This window comes from Adiantum capillus-veneris, chromosome 16 (genome assembly GCF_014529385.1).
Source record: "Adiantum capillus-veneris isolate H3 chromosome 16, ASM1452938v2, whole genome shotgun sequence".
Classification (NCBI taxonomy): Eukaryota; Viridiplantae; Streptophyta; class Polypodiopsida; order Polypodiales; family Pteridaceae; genus Adiantum; species Adiantum capillus-veneris.
In genome coordinates, this window is record NC_140946.1 from 118,868,605 (window position 1) to 118,887,188 (window position 18,584).

Sequence of the window (18,584 nt, forward strand, 5' to 3'; positions counted from 1 at the left end):
GGTGTGTTGGGGGGGGGGGGGGGGGGGGGGGGGGGGGGGGTAAACACCACACACACACACACTCATTTTGTGGATTCATTCTCACTTAGTGAAAGTAGAGGAACTCCACCTCCTTCTCCAAGCTTGTGAGAAGTGAGAACCTACACCAACACTTTTGGCTATGGAATGCAAATCCAACCAAGAGCCATGCTTCAATGCTTAAGTTTGCCATCTTCTCCATCTTCATTACTATGCTATTATGTATGCTAGCAAGAAGAGTGATGATAAATGGGGAACGATTTCTTGCTCCTATGGAATGTTTCTTCTTCCTCTTCCCTACCCTCATTCCCCGCTAGCTCTCTCCACCTTCGAAGGTGCTTGAGGCCTTGGGGCTGAGGCTTTGGATAGTTAATGATTTCTACTAAGTTTGTGTTATGTTTGTGATGCATGAAGCTTTCCATCTTCATTGCATCACCTAGGTCACAAGGAACACAGATTGTATTGTAGCAATTCTCTCTTGATGGGAGAAACTATAATACAAATTCCTACGTTTGTGCTATGCTTGTGATGCATGAAGCTTTCCATCTTCATTGCATCACCTAGGTCACAAGGAACACATATTGTATTGTAGCAAGTCTCTCTTGATGGGAGAAACTATAATACAAATTCCTATTGGAGGGGGGACCGGCTCCGTATGAATCCGGTCCTCAACTATTGTCATGCTCTCTAAACTCTCTCTCTTGCAAAAGTATTGCTCATGCCAAGTTAACCAAGTACCATGTTTATGTTGCTACCATCAATTAAGTTCACTCTCTATGCTCACAAAGTAATCTCACAAAAGTGCTTTATCTTATTTCCTAATTTCGCTACTCTCAAAGTTCATAGGCCATTTCCATTACTCTGTGTGTGTGTGTGTGTGTGTGTGTGTGTGTGTGTGTGTGTGTGTGTGTGTGTGTGTGAGAGAGAGAGAGAGAGAGAGAGAGAGAGAGAGAGAAATAGATAATTCGAACCCAACCAAAAAAAAGAATTCCAACAAACTTCAAAGATTCAATTGGCCAAGACTTGAAGCTAGAGAGAGAGAGAGAGAGAGAGAGAGAGAGGTTTTTTTTTTCCCAACAAAGCAGAGAAGATTATATTAACCGAAAGAGGGAGCAAAATTTACAATTGACCTAGAACTGAGTACGATGACTGAGACGGGAGACTCTCCCACATTACATACCATCCTACATACCATATTACATACCTACGAGATCCATAAGCATTCTTGACATAAGTACATCAGAAATTCCCCTATGCCACCCCATATGCCCGCAGTGAATCAATCTGATTAGATAACTTTTCCATGAAGTCTTTGGCTTTAGAGATTGCTTCATAGGTTTCTGCAATAGCTTGCATGTTATATGCCATCATGTTTTGAATTTCTTTTCTCTTCCAATCAGTCAACGGCAGATCTTGCTCATCATCCGATAATCCCAGCAGGGTCTTTGCTGCATCTTCATTGATCCTATTCCGAATGTAGTAGGTGTTGGACAGGGTAATTTTCAGCTTGTAGACCTGCAAATTAAATTCCATAAAAAGTACTCTCATGCTTGGAGCCTGGTAAGCCTCTTCAAACACAAAGCAGTTTCTCAGTTTCCAGATGATCCAAAGAAATTCAGCCCTAGTCCTATTCCAGTAGGTGGTTAATATGCCTATGGAGTCACCTAGCAATAGTTGTTTCCAAGAGACTTGAGTGGTCAAAACAGAGTTAAGAGGTACTAGAATCGTGGTTGATTGGGGACAGGTCATAAACAGATGGACCATCGACTCAACACTTCTTTTACATCTTGAGCAAATCCCTGCCGAGATGCCTGCTTTCTGCATTTTCTGCCCTGTCCAAATTGCTTTGTGTAGAATGAGCCACATCAGTACTGACTTTTTCGGTTGTATGTTCTTGTCCCAAAGTTTTCTGAACTTGAACCCCCATTTTCTGCGGTCCAGGCTTACATTCCATCGTCTGTTGAGGGTGATGTGTAAAGGTGGGTTAATGTCTTTCCCGGCTATCTAAGGATGTTGGAGCTTGAAGCCCCCTTTCCAACTAAATGCATTTACATGGACTGTGTCTTTGAGCGACACTTTCCAGCAGTTTTCCACCGGAAACAGAGAAATTCTAATCATGATAAGGTTGAGTTCCCAAGGTTGGAGAGGGAAGAGGACAAGTAGTTCTTCTCTTGTTTTCCAATTCTGAAGGTTAGAGTTCCATAGATCTCCCCAGGAACAGATTCCTTTTCTGTGACAATGAAGGGAAGTTTTTTGTTGTCTTTCATTGATGGCAGCTAGGGGGGCAAGGGGCCACCATACTGAGTCCAGTCTCCAGACCGCAAGGGAGTTGTTGGAGTTGCCATTTACCTTCAAATTCATTCTAGAGCGGTTCCATGCACCCCATAGTGAGATCAACAGGTCGGAGCCCCTAGGTTTAATCATTTGTGGCCCGAAGAAGATAGTGACCCAACTCAAATTTGTCCAGTTTTTACATTTAACCAGTGAGAAAAGGTGGAGTTTCTTGAACAGGAGGCTGGCCCATTCCTGCTCTGCGGGTCTTCCAAAGCTCGGACGATCACCTTAACCGCTATTTTGTCTACCCAATTGGTCAAGTTTTTGACCCCCAGCCCTCCTTTCTCTACTGGTAAGCAACATACCTCCCATCGGACCTTGGCAGCACCCTTTTTGAAGGGATTGCCCGCCCAAAGAAAATTCCTGCAATATTTGATTGTTCTAGGTGTCCCTCAGGAGGTCTCCAACAACTGAGAAAGAATAGAATATATGATGCAAGAAAGTAATTGAGCACCAATACTCGGCTTGCTAATGAAGACTGAAATCCTTTCCACCTTTCAAGTTTGGATCTAAACCTATCCATGACCCATTCCCATCTCTGTTTGAGACTGACCTTAAAACCAAACGGAATACCTAGCAACCTAAACACTTCCCCATCCTAAATGATTTTGCAACCTTGGCTGGTAAGCCAGTCCGGGAGGGGAGATAGAGAAGCTCTAATGCGTGTCTTGCTGTGGTTGACTTTAGACCCCGATGCCAGACAAAATGTCTCCATAGCCTGCCAGAAATTCAGTAGAGTTCTTTCATCATTGCACAGCACTGCATTCATATCATTGGCAAATTGTGAGAGGCATTGCTGTTTTTCACTGTTAGGAAGAGGGACGCCCTTTATATTGCCTTCTGAAATGTTGCCTTTGATTAAGCAGTTAAGACCATCAGCACTTATTGCAAACAAAAGAGGGGCCAGGGGGCAACCTTGCCTAATAGACCTATTCAGTTCAAATACTTCTGATAAGACCCCATTGAGGGCAACTCTTGCTCTGGCATGACCAAATAGGGTGGCAACAAACCGGATCAGACCAGGCCCAAATCCCATTTTATCTAGAATTTTCAGGATAAAGGACCATTCAAGGCGGTCATAGGCTTTGTCAAAGTCAATCTTGACAAATACATAGTCGATTCCCATATTCTTAGCATGTTCAATGCCCTCCTAGAGGGATATGACCGCCTCAATGATCCTTCTCCCTTTGATAAACCCTTTTTGTTCCGAGCATATCCACTTCATCAGGGCAGGTGTAATCCGGATTGCCACCACTTTAGCAAATATTTTGTAGCAAGTATTAAGCATAGTAAGAGGTCTCCAATTGGCAAGGTTTTCCCTGACACCTTTTTTGTGCAGAAGTTTAATGATCCCCGTGTTGATGGAGTAGGGTAGTGCTTTGAATTTGAGTGCTTCCTCCCATGCCTGAAGAAGAAACAGGGAAAGAATTTCTTTGAACGTCTGAAAAAACTCTGCTGGGAGACCATCAATCCCCGGAGATTTATGAGGGGCTAGGGTGTCTATCGCATTCTGGATTTCTGAGATAGAAAAAGGCGAGTCAGCTTGCAGTTTGGTAGTCTCAGGGATAACTCTACTCCTATGTTTCCACACCATTTCCCTTGCTTGGCTGACTGGTTCAGAGAGCATCTCCTTGGGGCTGAAGAGCTGCTCAAAGTGGCCTCTCGTATAACTGATGTTTTCTTCTTCTGTCTGAATTGAACTATCTGAGTCAGTGAAAAGAGGGGTGGCCTCTCTAACATGTTTTTTCCTCAGCATTTTGAACATTTCTTTGGTTGGTCGGTCTACCTTTCTAGCCCACCACTCCCTAAAAAAAAACGAGGCATGTTTAAGGGCAAGATCCTCTTCCTCCTTAATTTTGGCCCTTAATTCGGAAATTGAGTTCTGAATGGTTTCATTCTGAGGCCCTAATTCAAGCTCATTTAGGGAGCTGTAAAGCTGGTCCCTTCTCTTCCTCCTGATCGAAGTGACCTCCTTCCTGAATTTGGAGAGCAGTTTTTGTGTTTCTCTGACTGCTTTTGACCAGGCTGCAACCGGGCTGGTAGTTAAAGACAATTTGGACTGCCAAACCTTGCATATGGCCTCTTGAACCATCGGGAGCTTGAAAAGGGCAGGGTCGGTGTGAAACCATTGGTTACGAATCTTCCCAACTTTCTGGTCGATTACGGACACCACTGGATAATGATCAGAGATGCAGGAGTTGTACTTGACTTTGCTTTTGACCCTAGTGAACGAGTTAGCCAGGGGAAGAGAAATGTAGCTACGGTCGAGAGGGGCTTTCCTAACATTCTCTCCTCTCAAGTAATTCTGCCAGGAGAAGCATCCCTCTTCTCCGATGTCCCACAGCTCAAGACTGTCTTTTAATATGTCCCATGCAGCCTTCTCGCTACCATTGATGAACGTGCCTTTACCAAGGAACCTGTCTAGAGATGATTCAACCATGTTGAAGTCGCCCATCATGAGGATGTCCACTTTGACCTGAGATAACTCCTCCCATAACGTGCTTCTTTGGGCAGTAGATCCTGCAGCATATACCGAGACCAAGATGCATTTAATAGGCACCACGATAGTCACAGCCACCCAGTGCTCCCCTCCTAGGACAATGGGCACCTGAGGGAGAAAGGAGTGAGGAACCCCTATCGAGGTGCCTACAGATCCCCTTTGATGAGATGAAGAGAACCACTGTAGAGATTGAGATATTTCGTTGAGTCTTTTGGTCAAGTCCTCACCCGTGCCCTTGATCTCTTGAAGAGATATAATGTCCACAAGATTGTCAGTAACCCAGGCTTTTATTTTCTTGGATTTAGTGGGGTCAGTTAGCCCCTTGACATTCCAATTGACGGCTCTCATCTATGCACTCATTTGTCTTTTTTGGCTTTGTTGGGTCGTGAGTCCTCTTGTTGTCTTTTTGAATCTCCATAGGTGCCGGGGCTGGAGAGGGGGGAATGTTTTCCTTATTCGCTGCTGCAGGTTGGGGGGTGGCTAGATTAAGATCGATAAGGGAGTCTTCGTCCATTCTATTCACCTGGGATTCTAATTCCGCGGGGAGAGATTCCTCAGCATCGGATTCGGAGACCTCTGATTCAAGCAACTCTTTTTCATCGAACCCATTGAGTGGAGCCAGTACCGAAAATCTGTTAGGTTGCCAAGTTTTGGGCCTAGGTTTTTCTTTATTCTGCTTTTGAGGAGAATGTTTTCCTCTCCCGTGAGTGACCGTGGTGAACTTGCCAGTCCCTTCTTGAGGGCCTTGTTCCTTGCTTTCTACTGGTTCAGAAGAAGGAGCTGGGGGGAATTTAATCGGACAGTTTTTGACATAGTGGGCTTTGTCCCCTCAGTGAAAACACGCATTAGGCAAGTATTTATAAGTTATTTCTTGATCGAACAGTTCTCCATCGTCTGTAAAGATGTCAATGGCAGTGGGGAGATCCCTTGAGATGTCCATTTCAATTAGCACTTGGGGGTGCCATGAGGGGACATAGTTAGTCTTCTGTCTACCCCCTAGGACCTTACCTAAGGGGCCCCCAATCTCAGCAAGGTGTGCATGGTAATGCATCAGTAGGTTTGGGAATTCGACCCAAATAGGGTAATTGACTAGAGCCGAATGTTGTGGGTTAAATTCTTTGTGCCAGCGAAATAGACTCAGAGGTGAAGACCTAATGACCCACTGCCCATGGCTTAGCACAGAAAACGCCATGGCTGCAGTTTTGAAGATGAACAGATAGTGGCCTTTTGGTAACGCCTGGATCGTTTCCACTTCTGCCTCTAAGGGCCCCCATTGGTTTCTAATCCAGTTTCTGAGGGACTCTACAGGGGGACGGTGTCCGGCTAGGAGTCCTATCAGAGCCCTTTCTTCAAGATCTTTTTGTTTCTTTCTTATCTGAGAAGCAGGCAGAGTGACGAAGGGCTTACCTCCGAGACCTCGTTGAGAGCAACCTCCAGCAGCTCCTTCGCCTTCTCTCCCGAAAAGCTCCTCGAGAAGCTTGTCTTCTTGGTGATAGGGGCCTGATTGATGAGCTTCTTCACCTCCTTCTGCAGTTCTTTGGGGATGGTGTGATGAGGAGGGGAGCCCATTGTCGCCTGTTGTGCGAATGACGCTTTGAGCTTCTGTGCGAGGCCATGCGGAAGCGCTCTCAGTACTTCGTGAAACAGGGCTGTCTTCAACAGCACATTATCCTGCGAGGAGTTGTCGAGCACCAGGCTACGATGGGGAAGGGGGTTGGCAGGGTGCCACGCATTCGGGGACGAAGAAGTGAAGTTGCATGCATCCTCGTGTGGAGAAGACATGAGGGGACTAACGTAGTGGGCGTAACCTCGAGGGTTACGCCCCTAACGCGACTTGCTTAGTCTAGTCTAGGGTTAGGCCATCGCTAACACAACTTAGGCTCTCACTAGGGTTTCCTAATGTGTGTGCCCATCCACATTCAAAAATTTGTGTTCGTGAGGTTTTAATGTCATAGGAACACATCAAGAGGTCTCAATGCTCTATTTGACAAGTCTTGCACTTAAGACCTAGTATTTAAGAGGGAACTATGATAACTAATCTACCACACTCAAAGGTTGTTATAGTTTTCTTTTCTTGTTCACTGAGAGAGAAACTTGGTGTGTGGGTGTGGGTGTGTGTGCGCGCACGCGAGAGAGAGAGAGAGAGAGAGAGAGAGAGAGAGAGAGAGAGAGAGAGAGAAGGGGGGGGGAATCTACCCAACGAGTATTGAACTCAAAACTTTGTGTGTGTGTGTGTGTGTGTGTGTGTGTGTGTGTGTGTGTGTGTGAGAGAGAGAGAGAGGGAGGAAAAGACGGAGGAGGAAGAAGAGAATTTTTATTCTCATAAGAACAATCCAAATAGATATCAAAGATCTACTAGACGAGTCTTAATCTGAAGATCTAATAAGAAAGAGAGAGGGAATTGTCATCTTCTTGGCATGCACACACACAAGAGAGAAGGAAGGGGGGGGGGGGGGGGGGGGGGGGGGGGGGGGAGGTAGAAGAAGAGAATTTTTATTGTCATAAGCACAATCCAAACACATATCAATAGATGAGTCCTTTTTTTTTCCAAAACTCACAATTGTGAGGTATTGTATTGGAATCTCATAGTTAAAATTACACATCAACCTCAAGCTCCTGCAAGCCTTTAGGTTATGGGGTTACATAAATTTCAAGCTGACAAGCTATTATCAAGAGCATTGTTAAGGACTCGTCCGAATGGCCCGGGTCGCCCTGAGTCGGACAGTCATCCAGTTGTGACATTTACAATTGAGGTGCATTTACAATTGAGGTGTATGCAAAGAGAGAGAGAATTGCCATCTTCTTGGAGTAATTATAAGGACTAAATTACACCCTTCGCACTTGTACACACACACACAAACCTACAAATATGTGTATGTATGTGACTCAATTGTCATGCTTTTCTTGACCACAGCAACGTGCAGGTCACACACTAGTAAAATTTTAAATGTACTCGTAACTCTTTTTCTTTAAGGCCTTTTTTTTACAAAGCCAAAACGAAAACATTCTCTAATAGGTTCACAACTTGAGCGGTGGTGGTAGCACAAATAACAGAGGCACATTTAGATCATGTCAATATACATAAACCTTCGTTCAGAATAGCTACCACGTTTTGATTGTAACATAGAAAGGATTGCTTCTTCTTTAAGAGGGAGGAGGGGGATTACTCACAGGCTCATCCAAACTCTAAAGATCATAGAAGAAGACGTGAGGATGTGGTCACACGTGGAGTAGTCATTCGTAATATGTTATTGATGCAACTATGCTAAAACCGTCATAGTTACAAAAAGACTTGCATACTTGGATATAAGACAAATAACTAGCCCACACTTGACTACTCATTAGGCACAATTTTTTCAAAAAAGTAATTAATAACTATACATTGCATGACTAGTGCCCGAAAAGGAGACATCAATGTTTAAGGTTGCAACGCCATTTCAGAGCTTGATTGACATGCTTGGAAAAGGGTAGAGTAGGTGTGCACAAATGTCTTTTCACGGGAATCAAGATTCCCCTTTAGTGGGAGGTATTTCAAATTGAAAAAAAAAAAAGGGGGGGGGGGGGGGGGGGGGGGTGTGTCTCTCTCAGCACTAAAGGTCCTGGCACATTAAATGAGGCTTCGGCCATGGGATCGATTGCGTGCGAGTGAAAATACGGACATTAAGAGATTGTGGATCGTTAGATCATCAAAAAGTAAACTCGAACAAAAAAATAAACTCGGACACGTCGAAAAGTAATCTCGGATAAAAATTGTGTGGGGAGTGAGTTTATTTATCATGCTTAAATCTCCCATTGTGGTCACAATGTGTGTGTGGGCGAGGTGGATAGGGCATAAGCCTCGCGTGTGGGAGGTCACAGGTTCGAATCACGGGGGTGTATGGACGGCCACACTTTTTTGTGAACCGCACATCCTCGAGATCCACGCGGGGATCAACAATCGTTGATCCCGGTGCTTTGTCTCCGTGCCGTTTAGTGCGGCGGGGGGGGGGGGGGGGGGGGGGGGGTGTTGTGATACAGGTGGCGGCACACGTCGAAAATGGTGCAGTGCATGTGGAGCCCAACGGTGGAGCAACGTGCGCGAGGTAGCAAAACATTAGCTCATTTTGTTTTATTCTTTGTACAAAGCTTGAGAAGCAAGAAAGCGCTTGTGGCGGTCTGGCTGATGCTTCGTTGGTTGCAAGTCACAAATTCACGCTCCCAACTAATGTGAGAGATATTTCGCCTAATAGATTTGTACACATTACATTCACAGCTCAAAATTTGTATAAGCTTTAATTTAAATGAAGATAAATAACTCTAAGAGCGGATCCGCACGCAGCAGAGGACGGGGGTTAAAGTTACGTAGGCTGTTTTGACGCTATCACTCTAACGCTGCCCTCTCTAGTCCAACTGTGCCATTTTCGGCAGAGTTAGCCATGCCAAGCTTCGTTTTGCCACTAAAAAACTTCTTCATTGGCGAAAACCTCCAAAAAGAGTGACGATATCTTTACCCCCTCCAACTATTCATGCGAATGTGCCCTAAGCCGAAAAATATATAAACGTTTCCGAAAAGCAATGCTCGTTTTGCAATGTAAATTTATTGGTTCAAAACACAAAAGTAAAATAATTGTATTCACCGTTTTCTTGCTAAAGTTTTAAATCACGGTTGCGTAGGTAGTGAGGGAAAGGGTCGTGATTATTGAAGCTGCCGACTATGTTGGATTTTTATGCAACCTTGAAAAAAATGGAAAACCTGCAAGTGACGAAAAGGCAAAATGTGGCTGCTGGGATTCGAGCCCAGGTCTCCACGGCCACAACGTGGAATTCTAACCACTAAACTACAGCCACCTCGGTGCATAATTCAGTGAAATTAACTAATATAATTTATTTTCTTTGAGACGTCATAAATAGAAACCTGTACCTACTAGTAGAAGTAGTTGAGGACAGTATCAAAAGTAAGATTCAATGTAGTTGGGAGGTCAAGACGGTTTCACGAGAAATGAGGGCAAAATAAAGCAGACTGCACAACCCACCCACCCCAGGCTTACCATAGTTTCCTCACACTTGTATGGTAAATGTACCATACTTTCCTACTCATTCGGATGGCATTTGGCGTGTAATATGCGCAAGATACAATTAAACCGGGGATCAAACATACCTAATGTCCATCACTTACACCATCAGTCTAAAAATAGTCTAGCTCTTAACCACAGACGACAGCTGATCCATGTGTAAGGTTTTAAGCTATTGACTATCAAGCTTATCATTGCAACATTAAATAACTACAGCCAGTTAATTTACATACAAACTGTCCATGTCCAACACATCCATCAAAGAGGGAGTCTAGACCCCGCAGCTTTGCATATTAAGAAAAAACATTTACGTCTTGAACTCGCATACAATGTGTTTGCTTGCACGTTGCCTGCCTCAAAATTGCTCGTTTTTGAGAAGGCTTGAGGAAAAAACATCTCCTCAACCATACACAATTCTTACTTATGATTATTCCACAAGGGATTGAGCTGTTTTTTTACTATTTCCACAATGTAGGCAGGATTATATCTTTTCCTCGCATTTTCAAGCCTAAAAGCGGCGCAATTGTAAGCCGGGACACAATTTTTCTGTACACCGCTCATACCCATCAGCTAGCTCACAACTTCCAGAAACTCCACACTAAAATACTCTCCCAAAGGGACAACCTGTGCCGGTTTTTTTTTTTTTGGGGGGGGGGGGGGGGGGATTTGGGATTTGAAAGGGAAACTACTGGCACTGAGATCCTCACTACAGAGGTATCATAACAACCTTGAAACTTACCTTCAAAGTGCACACGAGCCTGTCAAGCCAGGTATTTTTGTCCCTTCGAGACCCTGTATACCTCATGCAAAATGCCAAGCTCTACATTGTGAAGTGAAAGCTTAACCTCTTGTCTGTGAAGACAAGCCCCTTTCAAATCTCTTCTAAAATTAACTTCTAGGTCAGGGTTTATACACCTCAGACACGATCCGAAGGGAAGTAAGATCCAAAGGTAGATCCAAGGGTACTTCAGACATGCTGCAATACAAGCACACAACGTTACAAGAGCTAGCTGAATCGTGAACATCTTGTCATGAACCATGCGGACGGAAAGGATTTAAGCCAACTCTAACCTTAAGCAATGTCACCACCCATGACAATGGGCACAATTGCTATTGCACAAGGCAAGCTCTACAAAACCTGTTGATTCGACGAAATGCTGTGTTACTACCTTGATACAAAGCTACACTTATGAAAACACAACTTTGCATGCCTTGTGCATCCAGCATCTCTCTCTCTCTCTCTCTCTCTCTCTCTCTCTCTCTCTCTCTCTCTCTCTCTCTCATACACACACACAATAAGCACCACCATAAGAAAATTGATACCATCTAGAAAGCTCAATGATAGGAAAAAACCCAACACAATTGCTACTCCACACCCTTTAAAAAATTTGATTTTTTGGCATCAAAATTAAATCACCCACAAAGTTACTATCCCCGTAACTGCCGTGAACTGACCTTGAAATTACCTTCAAAACCACACACATTGTTATAAGCCCCAAATATACAAACCCACCTGGTTCGTTGTGGGTAAAAGGTGCTTTTTTGCACCAAAAGCTGTGATAAATTACAAAGTAAGATAGATTGCAAGATCCTTGCACACACAACACCATAAATAAGATCAGGGATTCTTATAAAAGCATTCCTGATCACTAAGCTAGAAATTTACTGCCTACCAACCATCAATAGGTCCACTTGTAAAGCTTGTCCTGTCAACTCTCTATGTGTGAAAGGTGCATGCATGCGTGCCATTGAAACAATATGAAGGCGCGCATGCGAACCAGAACCCCTTGCCTTGATTGACTTTTAGCACCAACAAAAAAAAATCTGTTAAGCTGCATCTTGCTGGGGTGCACTTACGAATCCCCGCAGTCTCTCCACCAAGGAGTAGAATAGTTCCGAATTTGGAAGCAAGAAAAATCCCATTGTTGCCTGCTCCAAAAACATCACCTGCACAGACTTCCCTGCTCTCTTAAGACCATAAACATATCGAAGTTGCCAATCCTGTAAAAGGTCATAGCCACCCACAACAACTAGGCACGGAGGTATATTTAAATGCTGCAATGGAGGTGCATTAGTTGAAAAGGGATTGCACGCCGGATGCTCCCTGTCAGCTCCTATGGGCAGAAAAGCTCTCCAATACCAATCTCTATCTTTCAAGCTCACAAAATATCTTCCATCTAATGCCATCTCTGAAGCTGTCCGAGCCTGCCCTCCAAACATCGGCATCAATAAAATAGAACCTGCAAGTGATAATCCTTCTTGGGCTGCTCGCACGGCCACATTATGTGCTATGTTGCCTCCTGAACTATCCCCTGCAAGAAAACATTTTCTAAGCGGATCACAACCCAATGGTCGCAAACATGCCAATCCATGAAAACTTTGTGCCCATCTCAAGCTTGTCACACCATCATCATAAGCACAAGGGTAGCGGTTCTCAGGTGCTCGTCGGAAATTGACTGACAAAATGACCACTCCACACGTCTTTGCCAAGCGCCTGCACATGGCATCGTATATAGCACTGTTGGCAGATGAATGAGCGAAGCTACCACCATGAAAATAAATAACAAGCGGCTTGGGTTGCAGTACATCACGCCGTTCAACCATTGGCTCTACATCCGGATTTTGCAAGGGATCTGATCGAAAAGCTCTGTCATACATATCCTGCTCACATTCCCAAAACACCCGACCCCAAACCCCCGTTGTGCGCTCAATCAACACATCCATTGAAACTACTCCATCCACAGGTACTCTGTTTGAAGTGACTTTCCTGTCCAAAAACTCTGCTAAGTGCCTGTTGAATGTTCCATCTGGTCTCCTCAACAGATTATAGGAGAGCTTGAAATTGGAAATGAGAACCCAAGTGCTTAGGGGCACAACACCCTGCAAGCACAGAGAAAACTGAAAATCACATGCCTCGCAATTTACGCACGCAAGCTCCATAAAAGGACAAACCAAGCAATTTTCAGATTTGTAGGCAAACCCTGGCAGGCAATTATCCATTTGCCTCTTGCCACAGACAAACTATCGGACCAAAAATCCTAAAAGGTCTTAAAACGCCGAGAATTTTTACTATCATCATAGAGCATCAGTAAAGACCAGCAGAGATGAAGCGAGAACAGGCACTAACCTTGGAATCAGGTGGGTGACTTGCAGATGGAGGCACGGGCACTGGCTGAAGCATCGTGCCTGAGTAAAGCCTCCTTTGATATTATTGTGCCTGCTCACGCATGCACGCATACGCGCCGAATGGAGGGGAGGGGGGGCGGCGGGGGCGGGGGGTTATGAATTCTCACATCACACACACACACTCACACAGAGGAGAGAGGGAAATGAAGAGCGATCTCGCTCTTCGTTGCAAATTTTTGGCTGCAAATCGCGCGTAGTTGCACCGATGGAAAAATGGCGTTAAAGAAGGCGCGCTTGCCCAGCGCTTATCCAGTAGGTAGCTACTTACGCAAGCGGGCTATGGGGGCACCTTCCAGCTAGCCTAGGCCATAGCCCGCAGTGACAGAAAGCGATCGCGAGCGCATTATTAGTCGAGGCACTAAGGCAATTTGAGAGTTCACATACAACGGACATGCCCACAATGTCGCCACCCCGGGCCTATTACAGTGTTAAATTTCAATTTAATACCCATTCTCTAAGAGGACAAGAAGAAGGTTAGTTTGCAATGTCAAATGGTTTAGCTTAAAGGGGCCAATTAAAGGCTGCCCCCCTTTACAAGGAATTGGCCACCCCCAAAATTAACCTTACTTTTACCCAGTTGTGGGACGTCAAATGACAAATGTTGAGTTGGTTACGTGAGCTTCTCAAGGAATCTGGGCCGCACGATCTGTGCTCGATCCTTGCTGGCAGCATTGGCACATTATACCCCTCTCCAATGGCTTGCCTCTCAAGCCCGATTTTGTTACACAGGAAATCTATGTCGCCGTTGTTGTGTGTCGCCTTCGGATACCTGTCAACGCTGATCTTTTTACTGCATGTGTGCCTTGCAATAAGCTTCCAATCGCATTCTTCCAAGCTAAAATAGGTGAATGTTATCGCCAAAAAATTGCGCCCCTCCTTAGGTGGCCTTGTACAGGCCCCTTTACCCTGCACCATTGAGCTCTAAGTTCAAGCATTACTTGCCATAAGAACATATGTCAGAGCTTATAATTGTTTCAAGAAACAAGAATATTGGGCCAAGTCACAAGCAAACAATGAGAAAACTCTCATTCAACACAAGTGATGACTCTGCCATCAAAGGAGAATACTAGAGTCTTGTACTTGACAAATATAAACTAGCAGTGCACGAGAAGGGAAAGCGCGCGGAGGGCGGGGGGCTCTCAAAAGTTTTCTGTAGTGTAACTTATGCAATGTGCTATCGGGTGCAATTCATGTATGATTGCGACCTTAACTATCAGGTGTAACATGCAGTGAGATACAAGTAGAAGAAGATTTGACTGTTCAAGATTTCAATTTGTCTTTCTCTCTTTTTTTCCGTAATGGAACTGGCCTATTAACTTGAGAGTAACGAAAATTAATAAGAATACTTTTAAGAAATTACTTTATGAGCATAGCGGGTGAACATAGTTGAAGATAACAACATAATCATAGCAATTACTTAACTTGGCATGAACAATACTTTTGCAAGAGAGAGAAGTTAGAGAAGACGACAACAGTTGAGGACCGGATTTAGGTGGAGCCGCTCCCCCCTCCAATAGGCATTTGTATTATGATTTCTCCCAATAAGAGAGACTTGTTACAATACAATCTTTGTGTTCCTTGTTGTGACCTAGGTGATGCAATGAAGATGGAAAGCTTCATGCATCACAAGCATAACATAAACTTTGAAAAAAGCTTTAACTATCCCAAGCCTCTGTCCCAAGACCTCAAACACCTTCGAAGGTGGAGAGAGCTAGCAGGGAATGAGGGTAGGGAAGAGGAAGAAGAAACATTTCATAGGAGAAAGAATTAACTCCTCACTTATCATAACTCTTCTTGCTAGCATACATAATAGCATAGTAATGAAGAAGGAGAAGATGGCAAGCTTAAGCATTGAAGCATGGATCTTGGTTGGATTTGCACTCCATAGCCAAGAGTGTTGGTGTAGGCTCTCAACCTCTACTTGCTTGGAGAAGGAGAGGGAGCTCTTGCACTTTGCACATTGCATAATGAGAGTGTGTGTGGGAGAGTATACTCCCTAAGCAACCCCCTAGCTTGCTTTGGTCGACCCCCCCTTGTAGCTCATGCTTGAAGCTCATTGGACCCCTCCAGGCCTAGCCAATGGCATTACAAGCAACAAGGGTAGCCTTGGGACAAGTGTCCCCCTTTCCCCTTTGAGAGAGAGGACTTGATAAATGCAAAGATAATTAATTAATTCTCCTAAATTATCATTGGGCCCCTTCGGTGGCCAACCAATTGGCTTTAGGCACACCATGAGGGCAACATGAGGAGGAACTTGACAAGTGTCCCCTTTGCTTTCTTTGTACCAAGCATGACTTGTGTGTGTGTGTGTGTGTGTGTGTGTGTGTGTGTGTGTGTGTGTGTGTGTGGGTGGGTATTCTCTCTCATGTCCCCCCTCTTGTAGGGCCCCCTCGTTGTAGGGATTGGATTTGACCTTTTGATACCTCAAGACCCTCATGCATAGGTTCAGTTCCCACCACAAGCTTGGCCCTTAAGCACTTCAAGCTTGGGCTGGGTTCTCACCTCAAGTACAACCCTAACATCTCAAGCATGTCAAGCACCTCAAGCATCTCAAGAACCTCAGTCATCAAGCACCTCAAACACCTTAAGCATCTTAAGCTTGGGCCGGGTTCCCTCTTCAAGCACCTCAAGCTTGGGCCGAGTTCCCATCTCAAGCTCAACCCTAGCTTACCTAAGGTCAAAGGACTTTTACACTAACTATTGGAGGTCTTCAATGAAGCTAACCCTAAGGTCTTATGCTCCATTGGTTAGCCTTGCTCTTTGATAGCTCATCTCTCATTTGGGCCCCTTTACCATTGGCCTCGTGTTGACGTATATCTATAAGCACATGTCTATATCTTGACCCTTGTTCCCGTTTAATCTCCCACATTAAGTGATCAGTTTAATATGAGAAAATCATTTGGGTTGGTTAGACATTGGATTTTATGATATTACCTCTCTCTTGAAATTATAGTCGTCCTCGACTATGAGGTAGAAGAGATAAAGCCTTAGTCATTAGTCGATCTTACTTAGCGGTAGAGGATCCCTTTTTACCCTATGACATATTTCCAAGATGGATGACCAATCCATTTGGTGCTTGGGAGACATAGCTGCCGCAAGGTTGTCTTCTCTTTAGTCCATTTCATTCTCCCAAAGTAGAGTGACAAATTCTACTTGGAGTTTGAGAGACGTCATCATCACAAACATGATTCTAAGCATGCATACTATTTAAATTTGTGCACAATTCAAAAAATAAATAGTCTTATAAGACAAAAACATGGGTCATTTAAAAGAAATTTATACATTTGCTTACTCTAATGTAGCGTTGTAAGCATTGACAAGGTTCATACTATCCTTAAGTTGTATTCCTTGCATCCATCTAGCATCTTCAAAAGGATAATTTTTGAACTTAATAAGATACCATCGTATAATTTTACCATGTCATAGTACCTTGTCTTCATGCCGAAGGATAGCTTCGGGTTGTAGCACCTCTTCTTGGTCTTCAACTTCGGAGGGTCTTCAATAATTGGTTCACTTGGTGGCTCTCCTTTGTAGGGCTTAAGTAGGCTCACATGAAAAGCATTGTGTATGAGCCAATGGTTGGGCAACTTGAGTTGGTAGGCCGTTTCATTGATAGTCTTTAAAATTTGAAAAGGACCATAGTATCTTTTTGCTAGCTTAGCATAATACTTTTGATGGCTTGTAGGATTTTTGCCCGTCGTTTGCCTTAATCGAGCCTTAGGAAACTTAAGTAAGACCCATGTTGGAATTAGGGTTGCAGAGAAACACACACAGCTTGGAGAAGACGAAGGAAGCTCAAGGCACACAATAGAGAGTGTATAACTTAGTGTGCAATGGAAAGATGGATAGCCCTAGAGTGATGGGTGTATATACAATGCTCGGGGGAAAAAACCTCCTAAAGAGAGAAAAAATGCCCCGACGGTCCTAGTGTGTTCACACACATCACTACCACATGTATATGGTAACAAATCCCCCTTGGAGTGATGCGATGAACGAGAGCTGGCACATGAGTAAAGGGAAGTGCCATGCCCTAAGGACATGATCAGTCCACAAAGGAGAGTAAGCCCAAAGCTTTGCGGAAAGCTTCAAGCTTCTCACGAGACAATGCCTTTGTGAAAAGATCTGCAAGGTTGTCCTGTGTTGGCACATAAGCCAAGCTGATCTCTCCTGCTGAGAGCCTCTCCCTGACATAGTGATAATGCACCTCAATGTGCTTTGTGCGAGCATGAAAAACTGGGTTCCTCGCAATTGCCAATGCGCTCTGACTGTCAGTGTAGATAGTGTTGGCAGTGTCCTGTCCAACACCCAAATCAGCCATAAGGCGTCTGAGCCATACACACTCAACCGTAGCTGTGAAGACTGCCCTATACTCAGCCTCACAACTCGAAGTGGCCACAGTAGGTTGCTTCTTGCTCAACCATGATATACATGAACTGCCAAGCATGAAACAAAAACCACTTGTGGACACTCGCGTGTCAAAACAACCAGCCCAATCTGAGTCTGAAAAAGCATGTAAGTCTGGCGGCAATGATCCCCCCTTGGGATAAAACAAGCCAAGATGTAAAGTGCCACTAAGGTAGCGGAAAATCCTCTTGACATCCTGCCAATGATTAGACCCTGCGCTATGCATAAATCTGCTGACCTGTGAGACTGCAAACTGAATATCCGGCCTCGTGTTGCATACATAAATGAGGCAGCCAAGAGCAGTTTGGTAACGAGTGACATCAACAGGATCGCCAGCATCATGTAGACTCAACTTCAAACCTATTTCCATGGGAGTGGCAATAGGTTTGCAATCCTCAAGTCCAAACTTACATGGCAATGTCTCTATGTAAATTTTCTGACACAAGGCTATACCACCATCACACTGCTTAAACTGTATACCCAAGTAATGATGCAACAGCCCCAAATCTTTCATCTTGAAAGTAGCATTCAAATCAGCCTTAAATTCAGCAATATGTCTCTCATTTGGTCCAGTGATCAGCAAATCATCAACATAAAGAACCACAATGAGAAGTACATCACCCTCACACTTTACATACAATGTGCTTTCTGTTGGACTGTTACGAAAGCCTGTTTGACCAAATGAGTGTCAGCTTTCTCATACCAAGCACGAGGAGATTGCTTCAACCCATACAAAGCCTTGTTACATTTGCACACTTTGTCCTCTTGTCCTTTTATGACAAAACCGCGAGGCTGCGTTACATAAACTTCCTCAAATATGTCACCATTCAAGAAAGCAATAACAATGTCTGATTGATGTACATCCCAACCAAAATGAGTTGCCAATGCACATAGAAAACGCATAGTAGTCATACGACAAGTGGTAGCAAAAGTCTCTTCATAATCTATGCCTTTTTGCTGTGCATAACCCTTTGCAACAAGTCAAGCCTTATGGCGATCAATCTCACCATCCGGCTTGCGTCTCAACTTGTAAACCCACTTCGTACCAATGGCCTTTTTGCTAGGAGGCAAATCACATAAAGTCCATATGT

At 44.3% G+C, this 18,584-nt stretch overlaps 1 protein-coding gene, 1 non-coding gene and 1 pseudogene across 2 annotated transcripts; all 3 read right to left on the reverse strand.

Moving 5' to 3' along the window:
- Nucleotides 1-1,269: 1,269 nt before the first annotated feature.
- LOC147439731 (uncharacterized) lies at nucleotides 1,270-6,468 on the reverse strand (annotated as a pseudogene).
- Nucleotides 6,469-9,607: 3,139 nt separating this feature from the next.
- On the reverse strand, nucleotides 9,608-9,679 carry TRNAH-GUG (transfer RNA histidin (anticodon GUG)). The gene has a single exon. It is a non-coding gene; the product is annotated as a tRNA-His (tRNA).
- A 2,025-nt stretch (nucleotides 9,680-11,704) lies between these two features.
- LOC147439733 (gibberellin receptor GID1C-like) lies at nucleotides 11,705-13,268 on the reverse strand. Its single transcript, XM_086485530.1, has 2 exons — nucleotides 13,031-13,268; nucleotides 11,705-12,783 (listed from the first exon to the last, which is right to left on the reverse strand). The coding sequence occupies exons 1-2, from the start codon at nucleotides 13,082-13,084 to the stop codon at nucleotides 11,731-11,733; spliced, it is 1,107 nt and encodes a 368-aa protein (XP_086341656.1). The 5' UTR covers nucleotides 13,085-13,268; the 3' UTR covers nucleotides 11,705-11,730.
- Between the last annotated feature and the right edge of the window lie 5,316 nt (nucleotides 13,269-18,584).